The following is a 19,409-nucleotide window of genomic DNA, read 5'->3' on the forward strand; positions in this document are numbered from 1 at the left end:
AAATTACATTCTGACCAAGAACTAGAAACTAGCACTGAATAACAATTAAAACTAGAACTAACACTAGTCTAATAAATATAAATATTTCTTATAAACAATTCAAATCATTGTTTAATATTCTCCTACACAATAGACTACACAAATAACGTTGGAGTAAAAATGGAAAACGATTCTTGAAGCGTATGTTTGCGTGCTCCTAAATGCCAGGCATTCCTATAATTTCACTTCGAGAGTGAATTCTTCGATAAGAGGAGGTTAGTGGGTATTCTAATCCTTCATCGAAACAAAAAAAGCAAAATCTTGTGCGCATATACAGTGCGTGTAGTGTTGTAAACCCGAACAATGTTGCCTGTTTTTTGGAATCACTTTTTGGTAAGTTAACGTTAGACAATAATAAAATAAATAAGAATCATTTGAATACGTGTCACGCACATCAGAATCAATTGATGAAAGAAAGTATATTTCTCCGATATATCGAAAAATTGATATATTTTAATTGGAAAATAATTGTTCATTATCGCAATTTCATCTCGAATTGAAACATTATGAAATGACCTCGAACCATTTATTTCCCGAATGTTGGAATTGGATGAAAAATGATGTAATTTATAATTTAGGTAATTATAATAAATTAAATGTTTACATTTTTTTTTTTTGAGTTTGAACATAAATTTTTAAAAACATTTTTTTATGCTGTTATAATCGATGACGATTACTTTTGATTTTTTGAACAACGCTCATTAACCTTTGATCTCGATATGAATGCCAAATAAAATTCATATGATTTAGCAAAAATGTAAAATTGTTTCCGTTTTACATTTCCTGACGTCATGATTGTTTATCTTTGTCGTCGTCGTCTACTTAACGATTTAGGTCTTGTTGACCTGTACATCTTGGTTTATACGGTTTATACTGCAGTGCCAATTTTGGCATTCTATCATCTTGCAATCTCTGCACGTGGTCCATCCATTTCTCTTTGTGTTCTTTGATTTTATCGTTAACTGCGAAAATTTGCAGTTCTTCTCTCAGAGTTTCGTTTCTGATATGTTACAGCTCTTGGTCGCTCTTAGACTTTAATGTTCTTATAATTTCTTAATATTCTAGTAATGTTAATAGTTGCGCAAATCGTTTAAAATTACCTTAAGCAATTTTTAACATTATTATATTAAACCTAATACAAAATAAAGTGCATATTATTTTGCGAAAATGCAAATGAGTTTCCGTTTGTTGTGATAACGTCATCACTGTTTTTCGCAAACGCTTTTTCGAATAAACAGTTAAGCAAAATGTTAAATAGGCTATTGTTAACTAGTTTTAATTTTTATTCTTCAAAATGGATTTTTTTTTGGAATTTTTGGGTTATCGATTATGTTATATAATTTCTATTTCTTATCATTTATAATAGTATTATTTTACAAACAATGGTAATTTAGTTTTAATGGTGTATTTCCTTTTATCAGATTTTTTTGAGTATACAGATAATTATCGTAGGTAGGTAATAATTTACTTTATAATAATTATTAGGTAGAACCTTTTGTCTTAAATAGTAACAGGTTCTTAAAACAAGTTTTATGTAATGTCTTTAATCGTTTTGCCATTGAAATGATTTTAGGATATCTTGTACCTGCTTATTTCTTTAATTGTTTTGCCATTGAAACAATTTTGGGTTATTTTGTATTAGACATCCAGCTAATGTTCAAATCTATTTACCATATTGTACCAAAAATCAACTTTACAAATCATATGATATAATGAGATAGTGTCTTCCAAAAAACTAATAGCACGCCGAAACTACTTGAAATAAGATCTGCTTAGGTTAACCTACAGCAAACACAAACTCAGTAAAGGTGGACTATTCCTAGTATATATGAATCCTTAGTAGATATGGTATATATGAATGCTTAGTAGACGTTATTCAGTAGACGTTAAGACAACATACATTTTATTATTTTCCATCTTAATCTGTATATGCCACTGACATCAACAGTGCATTTATATTTGACACCAAAAGCGATACAAAAACTCCCTGCTTTTTAAGACGCCACTCAAGAAATATTGAAACACTTTAATTATTGGTGGCGTCAGTCATTGGACGAAAATGACAATTTTCTTAATGATTTCAGATATTGCGTTGCGTTATAATGTTTGACGTTTCGGATATAATGTGGAAAAACGAGTTTAAAGATGTCAAAACCGCAGGAAAGTTGACAACAAATTAATATACGAAAGGCTTTTGGTGGATTGACAGTTTTTTGAGGTTGTGTTAATAATGGTAAATTATAGTCTTCCTGAACACCCTTATACTAGTGGTTAGTCCTGACAAGTATTTTAGTCCTGTACAAATCCATGCGATGTACTTACTTAACTGTAGATGCTTTTGCTACCAGTAATGGCAAAATAGATGATATAAAATATGTTAGGTTTCTGGAAAAGAGTGCGAATTACAGACATCTGCTGCTGTAAGCGGTGGCGTTATGAAAATAGTTGGTTCATGTTCGTTTTCTTGAAGCACATGAACCTGAAGCTGCTATTTGTCGCGTCTACAGATAACAGATGCTTCTTACCAACATAAATAAATCGATAAAAGGAAAATCTATAAGTTCTGGGTCATGTTTATGTACACTCTTCGATATGTATTTTCATCTAGATATAACCACGATACCTTTTCGCTGCGTTCTAGTAAAAAGTGATTCCTGTTAATCGTCGTACGGATACTGCAGTGGGTTTCAAAAAGAATTTTTAACGTGGTTTGAACATATTAAGTGTTTCGTTCATTTTAAAATTTCAAACTGTGTAAAACCTTGAACATTCAATAAGACCATTTGATTACGCTCACAATAATTAGATCCTTTCTTTTAGGTATTATTAACAAATTTATTGCGTTGGAAAACACTACTCAACTTTGCACACATCACGCACATGCAGTTAAAATTCAAATTTTCATGTTTCAAATTTAAATATAAACCTGTAAAACCGGTACTGAAAGGAAGTGACAATACGTCATAATAGATTTATGCCCGTTTGTCTGGAACATGAAAATTTATTCACACTTTTGATGATCAAAAAGTTTTTTAAACCTTAGAATTGCATATATGCAAAATGTAGTTTTTTTACATACATAACCAATATGGGTAAACCCACAAAAGTTTTTCTCCTATTCGTACACTTAGGAATGTTATGTTGAATTATGTGACTATTGTTTACACATCCACATAGGTTGAAATTATTTCAATTATTATTTATTACATTTCTTGCATGTAATTGTTCTTCGTAAGACACTCTTAGCATAGAAAAAATCTTTACAAATGATGAATAACTAACATATCGTTATTAGTAGATATCAAATTTAAAAAAAATATCACTTTATGATTCATTTTACACGTATAAAAAATTATTGCTTTCAAAACATTTTTCGCTCAGGTGATGCGCAATTATTAGTAAAAATGTTTCGCAAGATGGAAACAGGTTTGTTCGTTGACCTCTCGATTGCGTCAGATTCACGTACGCCTTTTTACTTTTATTGATAAGTGGATCATTTACAGTTAGTTATAAATTTCATCAGAATTGCGTTTCCTCGAATAAAACTCCTTTTATGAAACGAATAATAACGATTTTTTACCCCGAACCTTGTCCACTAATTATAGTGTGGCAACTTATTGAAGTTTCTAAAAGAAAGCCAGATGTTTTTGAAACCTATTTTATTTATACATTCATATTCGGTTTCCACTCATGACTAAAACAATAAAATTAGATTTACTAAATAGTTCTATCTTACTGGGTTATATTTACCAGACCAAATAAGGGCACAACAATGTTAAAACGAACATTAGTAATTTATATAATGTACATTTTCTCTTAACCCATCCACTTATTTACAATTTTTTTTATTAAATAATGCCACTAAAATTTATTTCGGTCGCTCATCCAAGCACTTATTCGCTTTCCTGTGTCCTTTTTAGTTGATATATTTTTTAATAAAAAATGGGGCATAAAAGATTGATCTTTTAGTATACATTTATAAAAAAAATATTGATTTTTGTGCAATAATAGAAATATAGTGCTAAAAACAAGGTTGCGATTCTATTTGATTTTGATAATATTGGTTAGATCTTTTCATCTTTTTCTATAAGTTGTTTTGTGAGTATCTGTAACAGCACAAAGGGAAATGTAAAATCAGCTGTTTGAGTATAGTCGTTTGTAATTGAACGCAATTGTATGAAGGAGCTGTTGGAGACAGTTAAATAGATGCTATTGAACAGAATTCCCTTCCACATCAGACCAATAGCCAACAATACACAGATAACTTGCGAATGTGAGGATCGATGAGGAATGGGCAGCCGATGGACACTATTTGAATTGCCAGTTTATTGTTAGCCACTGAGATGTACTGATCTTGTAGACATTGTAATTATTTTCCCCAATAGCACAAGACTACTTAGATAAAGCAGATTATAAAGTAGCAACAGCAGCCAGGAAATTATTTTATTTAATCCTTGGAAAACGTTCTTATGTTGTACGAAAAAAACCTCCACAGAAAAGTTATGTTATTTGTGTAAAACAGTGTTATATTCCATATTGAAAAAACTTTCTTGATGGAAGTAGGAGTTTAGTACGTTCTGTACTAAGAACAAAGTTGAAAATAGAGTTTAAAGGAGACTTGGTAATATACTATGTGTAGCAGAATGGAAGAAAATGAGTTTGCAGAACGTAATTGCAGCGATCAAGTCAACAATTTTTACTCTAACATTTCCAACCTCAAAAACTTACATGGCATTAGAAAGAACAGAGGTCTGAACTAACTCTACATTCCCATGCACTAATTTCCAGCCATTTAACACATGATCGCTTAGTCTGATCACGTCTTTCTTAAAGTAATTCTTCAAATTCTAGACCATTACCTATGTTCTGCGTGTGACACAGTACTTTGGACGTCTGGAATTTTTTTGTCATAATCTGATACGCATCAGGGTTCATTGACAATTTTTTAGTATCCCATAGTTAAAATGACGTGGCATTCCCAAGCACCAAAGTGGTCTACAAGGCAATCACTAGTACCTATCATCATCAGGCCATGTACCACACATAGTGCCACACATACATTTTTGCAACACAGCGTCCTTTAAATAGCAGAAGATTGGATAGCTATGATTCAGTTCTATGGATTACACATCAGTGTGACCCATCCCGAACCCAGTTCATTACAACCTTGTTTATTAACACAATCGTAACTGAAAGGTGATGTTGCCTTGAGTACAAGATTCTTGTAGATTATAGTGTAGGTCATAGCCATTGCTTTATTTGTTGCTAGAATTTCTTCAAAATAACTTTCTTCCGAGTACTTCTGTTTACTTTCTTCGTTTCTTATCATTGAGGTTTACTTCGTGGTGTAATTCTTTCTATTTTCATTCTTTTGTTTAATCGTCGGAACTGGTGATATTAAATCTTTATCTTTTTTTCCAAGTCAAATTGAAGAAGAAAAAATTTCTAGAATAATCTAGAAACATCCGTTTTTGTGGCTGTTCTAAATCCATTCTGGTGAACTTTCTATGTTAAATTCAACCTTCTCAATCTGGTTGATAATTAGAAATTATTTAATTATAAATTTTTTATCGTATGTTAGTATCGATAATTGATAAACAATTTGTTGTTCATTTAAATCGAGTTTATCAATGAAATACCGAAATTGATTGTGATTCGATTTCCATTGGAACGAAATTTACGATTTAAACGATTAAAATTAAGGTGATTTGTGAAGCGGGAAGAACATTTATAATTTGATTATTTTTGCTTATCATTGCTGCTACTTCATCAGTGATGCTCGGAAGAGTTTATATCTTAATAAATTAAATCGACGTTTTTTAAAGATTATTAGATAGCTTAAAATGTTTTCGATTAACCAAAAGCTACGCCGACAGATTATCTTTGGTCATTGAGGTCAAAATTGCGTATTAAACTAAATATCGAAATAATGTTAATACTTAGAGATTAATCGAATTATTATAAAATTAAAAAAAAAGATTTTAAATTTAATATATAATCCAAAATAAAAATGTTTTTGTTTTTTGTCTGGAGCAGTTAACCAAAATCTTTTCAAAAATAAGATTATTTTATTTTATAATTATTTAAGATACCGACTAAGGAAGGTTATCTTAAGTTAAAAATGATTCATATTTAATATTTTGCGCAGACAATACAAAACATCACAAAAAAAAAATTAATAATGAGTTGTTTAACCTAAAATTATGATTTTATCGCAGCCTTATTTATCACTTTGTAAGTTTGCACGTTTGAAAAATATCAACATTAAAATAGTTAAGTAATATCGTTAATGACGAGTCATACGGAGGTTTTTGCCTATCGTTATTTACATTTTGTTATCAAAAAACTTGCCAATCATTGCCTGAAAGCAATAATTTAATTTCATAAGTTGATTATTTCTTTTTCTTAACAATATTTAATTTAACTTGTAAGTAGAAATTAAACAGAATTACGTTCGCATAAAAAAAAATTGTAATTTAATTTCAAGTTGACGTTGAATTAAATTACAATAATTGCTCAAAATCGATATCTTCACATACAATTTTAACTAGACGGTTATTTTAAGTAATTTTACACTTTTGCGTACGTGCATCACCCCACTCTTTTAAATCATCTACGTCATTTCTGTAAAATCGTTTATATAAGTATGATTCGTAATGATTACAGTCAATACTACATTCGCTTCGTAGTAATATTTATTCAATACTAGTTGTGTAAATTATTTATTATTTAATTTTTTAAGTAAATTATTAATTTTTGCTAAAATGATTAGTACACATAAGTTGTTATCTTATATATTTTCTTGGAGTTTGGTAAGTATTATTTTATTTTTTTTATTTTACTTAATTCAAATATAAACAAATATTAAAAAAATAATTTAGTAAAGGAAAATCACGGAAAGTTTTCGTACCCTATTTATGTGCGTCCGGTGATTATACATTTTTCGTTTTACAGACACGTGTCTCGTCCACTCTCATGGTCATTCGTGTATACATATGTATAATAAACTTGATGATACTTTCTGATGATATAGGTATTATACTTTTATGAGGTCAATAGATAAGTGGGTCCAACTTGAAATCCTTCGAGAATAAAAACATATTAGAATATTTTTTTTAAAATATATGCAGCAATAACATATATTTAAGAATATTATGCAAATTTTAAAATAGAAAAATTTTTCATTCACCCTTTAAAAAAATCGCATAATATTCTAATTGCTTTATAGTTATTTGTGTACCAAGGTCGGAAAGGTTTATCATTGACGTAGAATACGTTAGACGAGGCCATTTGCGATTCGAACCCGTTCATCGCGGTCAAATTAAACACAATATTTTTTTGGCAACAAGTTGAGAAATTGATTAAATAATTTCTTATCTTTCACGTCTCTTTTTGACAGCAGTATTATTTCTACAACCACAAAATCTCATCATAATTGAAAGCATTTTCATTAAAATGTTGTGCATTTATTTTGTGGACTTTGAACTGGGCTTTGAAATAGAAGTTGGGAAAAATTTGCCCTTTAATTTGTTACAGTAATTTATGTCCTTCGATGTTGATGTTTATAACAGTTTTAACTAAAGTTAGTGTTTATTCTGCTATAATGCTTTAGTGTGTGTTGGTATTTCTCATCTTTTTCCACCAGTAATCTCTTTGTAGGTGTAATACTCTGTGATTAATAATAATTATTGGTTTGGCTCTGTTTTGAAATATAAAATAATTCTGGCTTGGGTTGGGTTGGATACAGGGCTTTGAAAAAGAAGTTGGAAAACATTTCCTGTCAAACGTTTCCTAAATCATCCAATTTTCTTTGGTTTCGTTTCCATCTTTTTCAAAAATGTGGGAATATGATATATTAAAATTTCTGCAAACCATTTTCATCTATTAGTATCAAAGTTTATTTCTGCAAAAGTGTAATTGAAGACATCTATCACCTGGTAACCTTTCTCTTCGTGATGACAGTTTGTATTTCCTGTATTTGTTAATGCTATGGATATTCAAAACGTTTTGTTTCCTGCTCTTTTATTTTTATCAAATTTTCGACATAGAATTAGCTCTTTAATTTGTTGCAGTAATTTATGTCCTTCGATGTTGATGTTTTTAAGAGTTTCAACTAAAGTTAGTGTTTTTTCTGCTATAGTGCTTTAGTGTGTGTTGGTATTTCTCATCTTTTTCCACCAGTAATTTCTTTGTAGGTGTTTCAGTATGTCTTCCACTTTTTGATGATTAGTTATTAGTTGTAATACTCTGTGATTAATAATAATAATTATTGGGTTGGGTTGGGTAGGGTTAGCTTGGCTTGGGTTGGAAAGAATTGAGTTGTGGTTTCAGTGTGTCTTTTACTTCTTGATGATTAGTTATTAGTTGTGGTGCTCTGTGATTAATAGTCATTATTCTTCGCAATCCTTATAAGTATCTGTTTTGAAATATGAAATAATTCTGGGTTGGGTTGGCTTGCGTTGGACTGAGTTGAGTTGGTTTGGGTTGAATCTTTATAAGCATCTGTTTTGACATATAACATAAGAATTCTGGCTTGGGTTAGGTTGAGTTGAGAATTAGTTAATTTGGGTTGAACATGATTAGTTATTAGTTATGATACTCTGTGATTAATAACAGTTATTCTTTTTATCCCTTATAACTATTTGTAAAATTCTGGGTGTCGTTCATTAACTCAAAATATTTTTATCTTCTTCTTCATAAAATAGGTTAAACTAAAATAGGTTAAAGCCTATTCCTTCATCAGTTTTGCTCATTGATGTGCTATCATTCCATCGTTTTCTTAGGCATCCAATACTTCTTCTGTCGTCAGGTGATTTATCTCTTGCCACTCGTACAAGTCTGTTGATTGTCTGTTGTTGGTGTTTCTGTTTTTGTGTTGGTTCCATTCTTTTTTTCTGTTTAGTACCTATTCGGGAATATTTTCTGCTTTGCATTCCTTTCTCATTCCTTCTATATCTTTGTTATCTCTCTGTCGCATAAGATTTTTCCAGAAATCTTCCTAAGAAGTTTCACCTCGATTGTCTCAAGAAGTCATCCTATTTTTGATGTATCTGATCTCGTTTGTGCTGCATAAGTCATAATGGGTCTTATGAGAACTTCTTCCACCTTGCAATAAATATTACTTCACCATCAATTTCTATCTAGCTTCTATCACCGGAAATTCAAAATATACAGAATTCTTGATGGAGTAAAATCAAACTTTTCTAGATTAATCTTCTGTCTAAATCTAATCTTCTCTCGATTCTTACCCTGTTTATGATGCACATAGAGCACGGTGCTACGCGATGGCAAAATAAAGAACATTATCAGAACTAAAATCTATTTTTATAATTATAAATAATTTATGAATACAATGATTCATTTGCTTCGAGTAAGTACTACTATCCAAAACAATACTCATTAAAGCTAAGCAAACAATAACAGATACGTTTGTTCAAAAAATATCAGATAACTTATCTTGTAGAAGTCATTTATATTAACAAAAAAGATTAACGCTGTTCAGTTTTCTTACTCAGATTGTTCAATAAATATTAAACATTTAACAATTTGTTTAATATTTTTTTTCTAGTATTCCACGATGGAAGTGGAAGCAGACGTTATAACCGAACAAATACCTGAAACATCGGAATCACTTTTTAGCACATTGGATATAGTCCTACTCTTAGTTTTAGTCGCAGGAGGTGCTTGGTATTTGTTAAAGAACAGGAAGAAAAATGAAATTACTTCGAATGGAAAATCATACTCGATACAGTAAGATTTTTTTAATGCGCAATTCTTCATTTATTTATTAATTCTTTTATTAGACCATCTGCGATGACATTACAAAGTTCAACGGAAGATTCGTTTATAAAAAAATTACAAACTTCGGGTCGTAGTTTAGTAGTTTTTTATGGAAGTCAAACGGGAACTGGAGAAGAATTCGCCGGGCGTTTAGCCAAAGAAGGAATGAGATATAATTTAAAAGGAATGGTTGCCGATCCAGAAGAATGCGATATGGAGGAATTAGTTAATTTGAAAAACATTCCAAATTCTTTGGCGGTATTCTGTATGGCTACTTATGGCGAAGGAGATCCAACTGATAACGCAATGGAGTTTTACGAATGGTTACAAAACGGTGATGCAGATTTATCAGGTTTAAATTATGCGGTAAGTTTTTTAGATAATTAACGACAAAGATACACGATATCTTGTGTTGTTGTTATTTGGTTGTTATCAAAAAGATTGTAAAACAGGAATAAGATTTTATTTAAAAAAATACAAAAAAAAGAGAAGTTATTTATAAAGGTCGTTATCATTAACGCGTCGATTGCTATGAATTCAAGTAATTGTTGAAATGAAATCAAACTTTAAAATTGCTCTTGTTATTAATTAATATTGAATTAAATTGTTCTAAAAAATATTTCTATACCAGTAATAGTTAAAACATATCATTGCCCTTCAGAAAGCAAAATATATACAATCGCTACGTAAATCATTACTTCATTGAAAAGTGACCTTGGTTGATAATTTCCACGTGCGATTCTAATTTAACAGTATAAAAAATTTGACGCTATTATCTACGAACATGCTGTTATTTATTTATGCTTTTATAAGGAAAAAAACTTAAATTTATAGTGCAAATATTTTATGTTAAATTCTATTCTTTCAAAATCTAACTTACCAATTAGTGCATTTACTTACTGTTATTATATTTCTTAAAAGAATGTTCTTAATTGTTAAATATACACAATCATTTTACAACTTACATTAAAAATAACAATTTTCCGTGAATATGAACTTAGCAGTTTTCATAATCATTGATTTATTTGAGAAATTCATCAAGATCGCAAATTGAAAACAATGAGAAGTCATGATTGACTCACCATCAAATAAAATAAAGTCGCCGAGTCTTATCTAAACATTCTATTCATTGTTTTTAATTGTGTAATGATGAAGATGAACATTTAACTATAGGAGATTAAAGTTATCAAAAAATAATCAGTAAAATTCTCGTGGAATATATCAAAGTTCTTGTTAAATTTATAATACGTCATTGAATCACAAAATAAGTTGAATCTCAATTCCGTAAACGAAAATTCAACCTCTACGACCTACAACTTACAGAGTTGGGTTAAACATTAAACTATCACTCGGTTTAAAGTATTATTGTGAATGTTTACACTGATTTAAATGGTTAATACCGTCAAGTCATCATAATTATCATAAATTAGTAAGAATAAGAAAAAAACATGTTTAACATACGTTCTTGAAACGGTAAAAGCGAAAAAAAAGAACTCGGTTGAAAAATAAATAAATCTATTTTTAAAAACACATATTAATGTTTGACTTCTTTATTTCGTAGGTATTTGGCCTTGGGAATAAAACTTATGAACATTACAATGCTGTAGCCATTTACATGGATAAAAGATTAGAAGAATTGGGTGCCACTAGAGTTTTTGAACTTGGACTTGGAGATGATGACGCAAAGTAATTTATTTTATCTTAGTAATAAAGTATTACGGTTCGGAAGTTTCTAGTAACGGTTTTATAATGATTAGAGATAAAATTGGATAAAAATTGGGTACACATTTCATTTTATAAAATGGGCTATATATATACATATATACATTTAAAATTTTCGACTTTCTCGCCATTGAATATGGAGAAATAGCAATTCAATTTTTGACCAGCCTGTATAAGATACTCCGATACAACAAACGACAATCTATTTGACAGCATCTGAAGAGTAATCGTGCCAATGTAGATCTTTTTTGAATGAGCGTTGGTTGAGATATGGGGTTTTAAAGAGTACGTTGAAATTTACCAAAAAAAAAGCTTAAAACCAAAATAACTTGAAAACGAAAAACGCTAGGTACCAATAACTTTTATCAAACTCAACCTATTTTTTTACGCAAAATTAAATGGTGCAATAAAAACTATAACATTTCATTTAAAATAACGAAGTTATGGTCTACTTCCGGTAGAACGGAAATGGCGGCCATCTTGAAAATATTTTAGATCGAAAGTTCCGAATGAATAACCCATGCTACCAAAATTTCAAATCTCTACGAATAGTGGAACCTGAAAAAGTTCTAACGAACCAGTTACATGAGACACCGGTGTATACAGGGTGTGTCAAATGTTTGGAATATAGCCAATAACTTCGCCACTTGTGGTTTTAAAGAAAAATATTTCAAATAAAAAAATCCTTATTAATTGTGACGCATTTTTTGGCGATACTTGCTTGTTTACATTGTCCTTTCTTTCGTTGTTATGGCAACCAACATTGTTATTTTAAATGGGATGCAAATGTTTTTTTTGCACATTTTAATAGAGTATAAATCCCTTTACGCGATCAACATATCATATCATATAGTTGTATTAGGAAAAAATCGAGAAAAAATGCGTTTTTTAAAAGTCTTAAATCAGCAAATTACAATCAAAGTAGGCGCCGAAATAACGCCATTGACAGCTTTAAATGTCAAAAAAATTACAGTTTCAACAATTATGAATAATTAATAGAGGGACTTATCCTCTATAAAAGTATATAAAAAAAATATAATATATACATCCCATTTAAAATAACAATGTTGGTTGCCATAGCAACGAAACAAAAACAATACAAACAAGCAAATATCGCCAAAAAATGCGCCATGGTTAATAAAGAAATTTGTATTTGAAACATTTTTCTTTAAAACCACAAATGGCGAAGTTATTGGCTATATTCAAGACATTTGACACCATTTGACTATATAATTTATTCAGACATACAGTCATCTTATTTATGGTTTTTCTTATGAAAATCATAATTAATTGGTGTTATTTAGTTAATATTAGATCCTAGTAAGTGCACAACTTCCATAGCCAGCTATAAAGAAAAATTTTCTTTTAATAATAGCAGCGCTTTCCAGTACAGGGTGTCCCAATTTCGATGTCCACATAGGCTATCTCCGAAACTAAAAGAGATAGAAAAAAAGTAGCTTACATGTCATGATCTCGTTTTTCGAGAAAATGCTAATGCCGAAAACTCCGAACAGCTATCGTCTTTTGTTTTCGCCCTATCGGCAAAAACTGAAAATTTTGCGAAAACGACAATAGCGAATATCTCACTTATTATCAAAGATGGAGTATTATAAATAAAACATTATATGGGCAACTTTTTACGAAGAATTCAGTGGCGTAGGTAGAATTTTTTTCCCATCTTTTATTTTCGAGATTTGAGACATAGCTTTATTTTTTTAAATGGAAACCATAGTTGGCTATGACCTAAAATAATTTGTTATTTTCTTCTGATAACAAATATATATAGTTTGTGGGGTATATTTCTTATAATTATTGAATAATTAACAAAAATTCATTTTGTTCTATCTAAAACTAATGTATGTATTTAAAAGTTAATGTTGATATGGTGATAACCATACATACTATGATGGAACATAATGTATCAATTTTTTTTGTTCTTTCTAAAACTATTGTATGTATTTAAAACTTAATGTTGTTATGGTGATAACAATGCCACAATGGAAAACATTGGGTACGTTCAGCAGGTGTCAACAGTTGAATTAAATCAGTCAGCTAGTTGTATGAGCTTTAATACAGCGGAACGAAATCGGCTGAACAAGCAATTGAGAATTAGCAGTTCAACATAACCTAAAACTATGGCCAACAATAATATTTTTGAAAATTTTGTGTTATTACAAGAGATAATGGATGATGATGTTGTTTTTAAGGCTCATTTCATTTTATACAGTTCTGCCAGTTTTCAAAATTAAAGGGGAGAAACAAAAAATATTAATCCTAACCTACAATTTCACAACCGCTGACAAACTAAGCGCAGATTACTTACGCTGAGATATTTACTAAACTGCTACGTAACAGCGCTGACTTAGTATATCGTTCAGCCGCGACTGCTAATATAGCAACTTAACAGTTGACACCGGCTGAACGTGCCCATTGTTTCCAATTATTGCCAAAGTTTGTAGTAGTATTTAAAAATTCACTGACAACTCTGGCATTATATGCTGGTGCTCCGTCATATTGAAAATATAGCATTTGAGACTTATTTAATGGCAAATTGTCGACCAAAGGCACAATGTGCTGCCTTGATATATTGAGGTATTACCTGAGTTTAAGTTTTTATGGTAGATACTATATGCCAAAATTCTATTATCTAAAAGGGCACACCATACATTGAACCCCAATCTTCTTTGAACACTCAGAGACTTCATTGGTCCAGATGACATTTTGAACAAACAGCAGATTATTTAATTTTTCTAAATATCATCTACAAAATTCTAATCTTAGATTGACATCTCCTGCACGTAAATAATGAGTTAGGCTCGCTTTGTATGGTTTATACATATTTTTCTTTCATATTCGGAAGCAGCGGTTTTTGGGTCAGACGTCTTGTTCAATTTCTCTGCAAGATGTTGATGGATTTATCGCAAGTGAAGCCAACACATTGACTTCATCCTCTTGCAGGCCATTTTGGTATGTTTTTGCACGTGGTTTGGGGATGGACCAAAAATCTATTAAATTTTCTGCTAACCGGCTGAAGGTTCTTACGTGCGGTTGTCTTCTTTCAGAATACCTTGTGAAATATAATTCCGCGGCTAACGTCGCATTCTTATCTGATAACATATAGCATTCCATCATGTTACATTTTCATAATTTTCGAAGTTCATTGTAAAGTTTTATTTAGTTTTGTTATACTTTGACACCTAACATGCTGGTGCATCATACCAGCTCATAATGCCAGAGTTGTTATCGAATTTTTAAATACAAACTTTGGCAATTATTTGATACATTATGTTCCATCATAGTATGTATGGTTATCACCATAGCAACATTAACTTTTAAATACATACATTATGTTTAGATAGAACAAAATGAATTTTTGTTAATTATTCAATAACTATAAGAAATATGCCCCACAAACTATATATATTTGTTATCAGAAGAAAATAACAAATTATTTTAGGTCATAGCCAACTATGGTTTCCATTTAAAAAAATAAAGTTACGTCAAAAATTTCGAAAATAAAAAATGGGAAAAAAATTCTACCTACGCCACTGAATTCTTCGTAAAAAGTTGCCCATATAATGTTTTATTTATAATACTCCATCTTTGATAATAAGTGAGATATTCGCGATTGTCGTTTTCGCATAATTTTCAGTTTTTGCCGATAGGACGAAAACAAAAGACGATAGCTGTTCGGAGTTTTCGGCATTAGCATTTTCTCGAAAAACGAGATCATGACATGTAAGCTACTTTTTTTCTATCTCTTTTAGTTTCGGAGATAGCCTATGCGGACATCGAAATTGGGACACCCTGTACAATGTAGCATCTTTTATTTTTTTGCGCTAAAACTATTATTTTTAAGGAAAAAACCAAAGAGACAAAAAAGTAGCAATAATGAATAAGCTTTACAACCCATATTTTTTATGTTAATATTCAATGGCGTTAAAAAGTTGTTATAATAAAATCAAAGGGGTTGCGAATTTCATGAACCATTCTGTATATATATTATTTATATATATGTTGTTGTGGTCGATGCAAAATACATAAATGGCATTAAAAAGCCGAGATACACAGTTCTTCCTTAGACAAAAGTTGCAGGAAAATTACCACACTATAAACGGAAAATATTTTTATACATACAGGGTATTCCATAACGATGTACCGAAATACACATATGTTATTTTAAATGGAATGATATAGTTTTTATTACACACAAAAATATGTTAACTTTGATAAGATATGTTGATACTTAGTGCTTTTAATTTTTGAGTTATTTTAATTAGAAACTTTTTTTAGCAATTAACACTGTGTCCTTTATATCTGAATTTCTTGACGACTGATTGAGATAGAAAGTTAAAATTTGTAACAGTTGCTGCTTGGATATCCTTAAATAGAGCGCCATCGGTCTACGTTATACAGAGTGTTCAAAAATATAGCTACTGTTTTACCATATTCAATTGCAAAAAAGTCGAAAATTTTAAATGGAACACCCCATATTTGATTAGCATTAGTACATGTCCCTGTAGGCCTTTTATGGCCATGTAGTGGCCATAAATCAAAATCATGCAAAGAATGGCAAATCTTGTGCCATGAAATAAGACCATGAAAATGTATATGCATGAATAAGTTAAAATCTATATATTTTTGCTATAGTTGCCTTCCTTTCACTTCCTTGCCCGAGTATTTTCTAAATATTCATGACTTTATGTTTCAACTCTGAGTTTTCTGCTAGCTTTATCTTCTCCACCATTCTCTCCGTCACTTCTTATCAACCGTCAAACGTCAGTTTCTTTCTCTTAGAGAACCAATATCATACTTAATAATGCTCAGTTTATATTTTATGGCAAAATACGATTATATTTCAAGGTACAGATATAGTTAAAAAAAATTGTGGTAACTCATACTTATAAAGCTTATCTTAGAGCAATATTTAGGAGCTGGTGCTTTAGCCTTATTGTTTCTTGTACTTATAACGCTTTCTCTGCAACTCGTCTCTTTTTCGGCCTTCTCCTATCACCGCCAATATGTAACTTCACCATCTTGCACTAAAATCACATCATATCATCCACTCTTTGCGAATTAATTCAAAATTACTTTAAAATAAAGTAATACTTTATTATTACCATTTTTGCAAAATCTTAATAATATTTAATCTTAAAAGTTGTATTTTTTTTCTAATTTAGTATTGAAGATGACTTTATTACATGGAAAGACCGTTTTTGGCCAGCTGTATGCGAATTCTTCGGAATCGAATCAACTGGAGAAGATGTTAACGTCCGTCAATACAGATTACAAGAATTTCCAGTAAATATTCCCGATCGTGTATTCACTGGTGAAATGGCAAGAATACATTCATTAAAAAATCAAAGATCGTAAGTTACATTTTGAACCCTTTTAATTATAAAAATTAATTTTTACTTTAATTTTCTTAGTCCATTTGATGCTAAAAATCCGTATTTAGCCGAAGTTGTCGTTAACAGAGAACTCCATAAAAACACGAGTGATCGTTCTTGCATGCACATTGAATTTGATATTGAAGGTTCAAAAATGCGATATGATACTGGCGATCATATTGGGGTTTATCCGGTTAACAACGAAGAATTAATTAATAAACTTGGCAAACTTACCGATAAAGATTTGGATACGATCTTTTCTTTGATAAATACCGATGAAGAATCAAGTAAAAAACATCCATTCCCGTGTCCTTGTTCATATAGAACCGCATTGACTCATTACGTTGATATAACGATGAATCCAAGAACTCACGTCTTAAAAGAATTAAGTGAATACTGCTCAGATCCTGCGGAAAAAGAAAAATTAAAACTTATGGCTTCCACTACTCCTGAAGGAAAAGCTCTCTACCACCAATGGATTATTGATGATAACCGTAATATCGTTCATATTTTAGAAGATTTACCTTCGTGTAAACCAGCTTTGGATCATCTTTGCGAATTGTTACCTCGTCTTCAACCAAGATATTATTCAATTTCTTCTTCGCCAAAACTTCATCCAAATACCGTTCATATAACAGCGGTTCTTGTTGAATACGAAACTCCCACGAAACGTATTAATAAAGGTGTTGCTACAACATGGTTAGCCAAGAAAAAACCGAATATGGATGTAAACATGACTGTACCAGTTTTTATAAGAAAATCCCAATTTAGATTACCTCCAAAACAACAAATGCCTATTATCATGGTTGGTCCAGGAACTGGATTTGCTCCATTTAGAGGATTTATACAAGAACGAAGTTTTATGAAAAATTTTGGAAATACTATTGGGGAAACCATTCTTTATTTCGGTTGTAGAAAACGAGAAGAAGATTTTATTTATGAAGAGGAATTAATGGAGTATGAGAGAGATGGAGTGATAAAATTACATTGTGCCTTTTCAAGAGATCAACCTAAAAAAGTTTATGTACATCATTTAATGGAACAGAATGCTGATGAACTTTATAGGATTATTGTTGAGGAAAATGGACACTTTTATATTTGTGGGTAAGTATTTTTTTTAAATCATATTGAAATTTTAAGTAATAATTGATTTTTCATCTTAGTGATGCTCGGCATATGGCAAACGATGTCCGTAACGTGGTTATTAAAGTTTTGATGCAAAAAGGTAACATGTCAGAACAAGAAGCTGCAGCATACCTGAAGAAAATGGAAACGCAAAAGAGATTATCAGCGGACGTTTGGAGTTAATTTAAGTAATAATTACGTTTAGATTTTTTTTTTCTAAAAATAATTTATATGAAATGTTACCAATCTTTTGGTAACCACGCTTTTTTTTTGTTGTCTTGCATTGTCGGTGTTTGCCATCATAATAATCAATACGACAAGGTGATAAACATTTTTTAATTGATTAAGAGCACCTCCTCTTTCAATATTTCTTCTTCAAACATAAAAAACAATACCCACCTTAATAGTAACAATCAATACTTTTTGTTTTTTTTGGTAAAACAAGCGTCATGTGATTTCATTCCATATTGACAATAAAAATTGCTAGATAAAATCAGTGATATTTTACAAAATGTTTTGTATGTATAAATGTACCATTATAATTAAAATGGAATTGATGGAAATTGTTTATATTTGCAATGTTTTTAACTGTTGTGCAATTTTATATTGAAATGGACTATAAATTTAAGTGACCATGAAAAATATGTGTAGTAAAGTTTAATAAAATTTAAATTTTAGATATATTTCTTGTTTATTTTTGTGTTTAACATGATATTTAGTTTAATTCATCTCTACTTCTTATGCAGTCATTACAACATTTGCCCACAGATATTCATATTATGGTGAGAGTAATAAAAAAAATACAACAATATAGAGTATCATATTTTATTTTAAGTAGCTCATACATAAAGAAGCACATACAATCATTTATATAAGCTACTTAATCAAAATTTACTCGTATTGCAAATAAAAAAAAAATGACTTATAAATTATGTTATTAAAATAACTTCAATTTTCTAAAAGAGAGGGTGTACCAAACAAAACCACTAAAATAATTTCAAAATAAAGCTATTTCGTGCCAAATATAATCAAGTAATAATATACAGCCATTTACACAAAAAATAAAATTAAGAAAAATTGAAATTGTCATAGAATAAACGTTTTTGTACTTGGTAATTATTGTTTTATATTGAAATACAATAATATTTAATTATACATATTTTTTTGCAAAAATAAAAACAAAATTTCACCCCCTCTCATTATAAATGTAAGCTTAGAAAAATAAACCCCAGAAAAAAATAAGAAAAAATATACAATTTTAAATGTAAGGCTCAAAATCTACTGACTACCAGTTAATATATTCGAAAATACAATATATACAATTACTCTTCTAACATAGTCATTAAAAAATCT

At 30.1% G+C, this 19,409-nt stretch overlaps 2 protein-coding genes across 3 annotated transcripts in view; one reads left to right on the forward strand and one right to left on the reverse strand.

Annotated features, from left to right (window-relative positions):
• LOC111427471 (Protein phosphatase Slingshot) overlaps positions 1–19,409 on the reverse strand; it is a 139,453-nt gene that overhangs the window by 87,412 nt on the left and 32,632 nt on the right. The window lies entirely within an intron of this gene.
• LOC111427455 (Cytochrome P450 reductase) lies at positions 222–18,414 on the forward strand. 2 transcript variants are annotated; one of them, XM_023062609.2, is made up of 7 exons: positions 222–372; positions 9,608–9,789; positions 9,843–10,185; positions 11,381–11,505; positions 16,722–16,910; positions 16,971–18,035; positions 18,095–18,414. In XM_023062609.2, exons 1-7 carry the CDS (start codon positions 343–345, stop codon positions 18,237–18,239), a joined length of 2,079 nt encoding a protein of 692 aa, XP_022918377.2. In that variant the 5' UTR covers positions 222–342; the 3' UTR covers positions 18,240–18,414. The 2 variants fall into 2 exon arrangements, with proteins under 2 accessions (XP_022918377.2, XP_022918376.2); XM_023062608.2 differs by lacking the exon at positions 222–372 and adding an exon at positions 6,720–6,851.

The sequence above is a fragment of the Onthophagus taurus genome, chromosome 2 (genome assembly GCF_036711975.1).
Source record: "Onthophagus taurus isolate NC chromosome 2, IU_Otau_3.0, whole genome shotgun sequence".
NCBI lineage: Eukaryota > Metazoa > Arthropoda > Insecta > Coleoptera > Scarabaeidae > Onthophagus > Onthophagus taurus.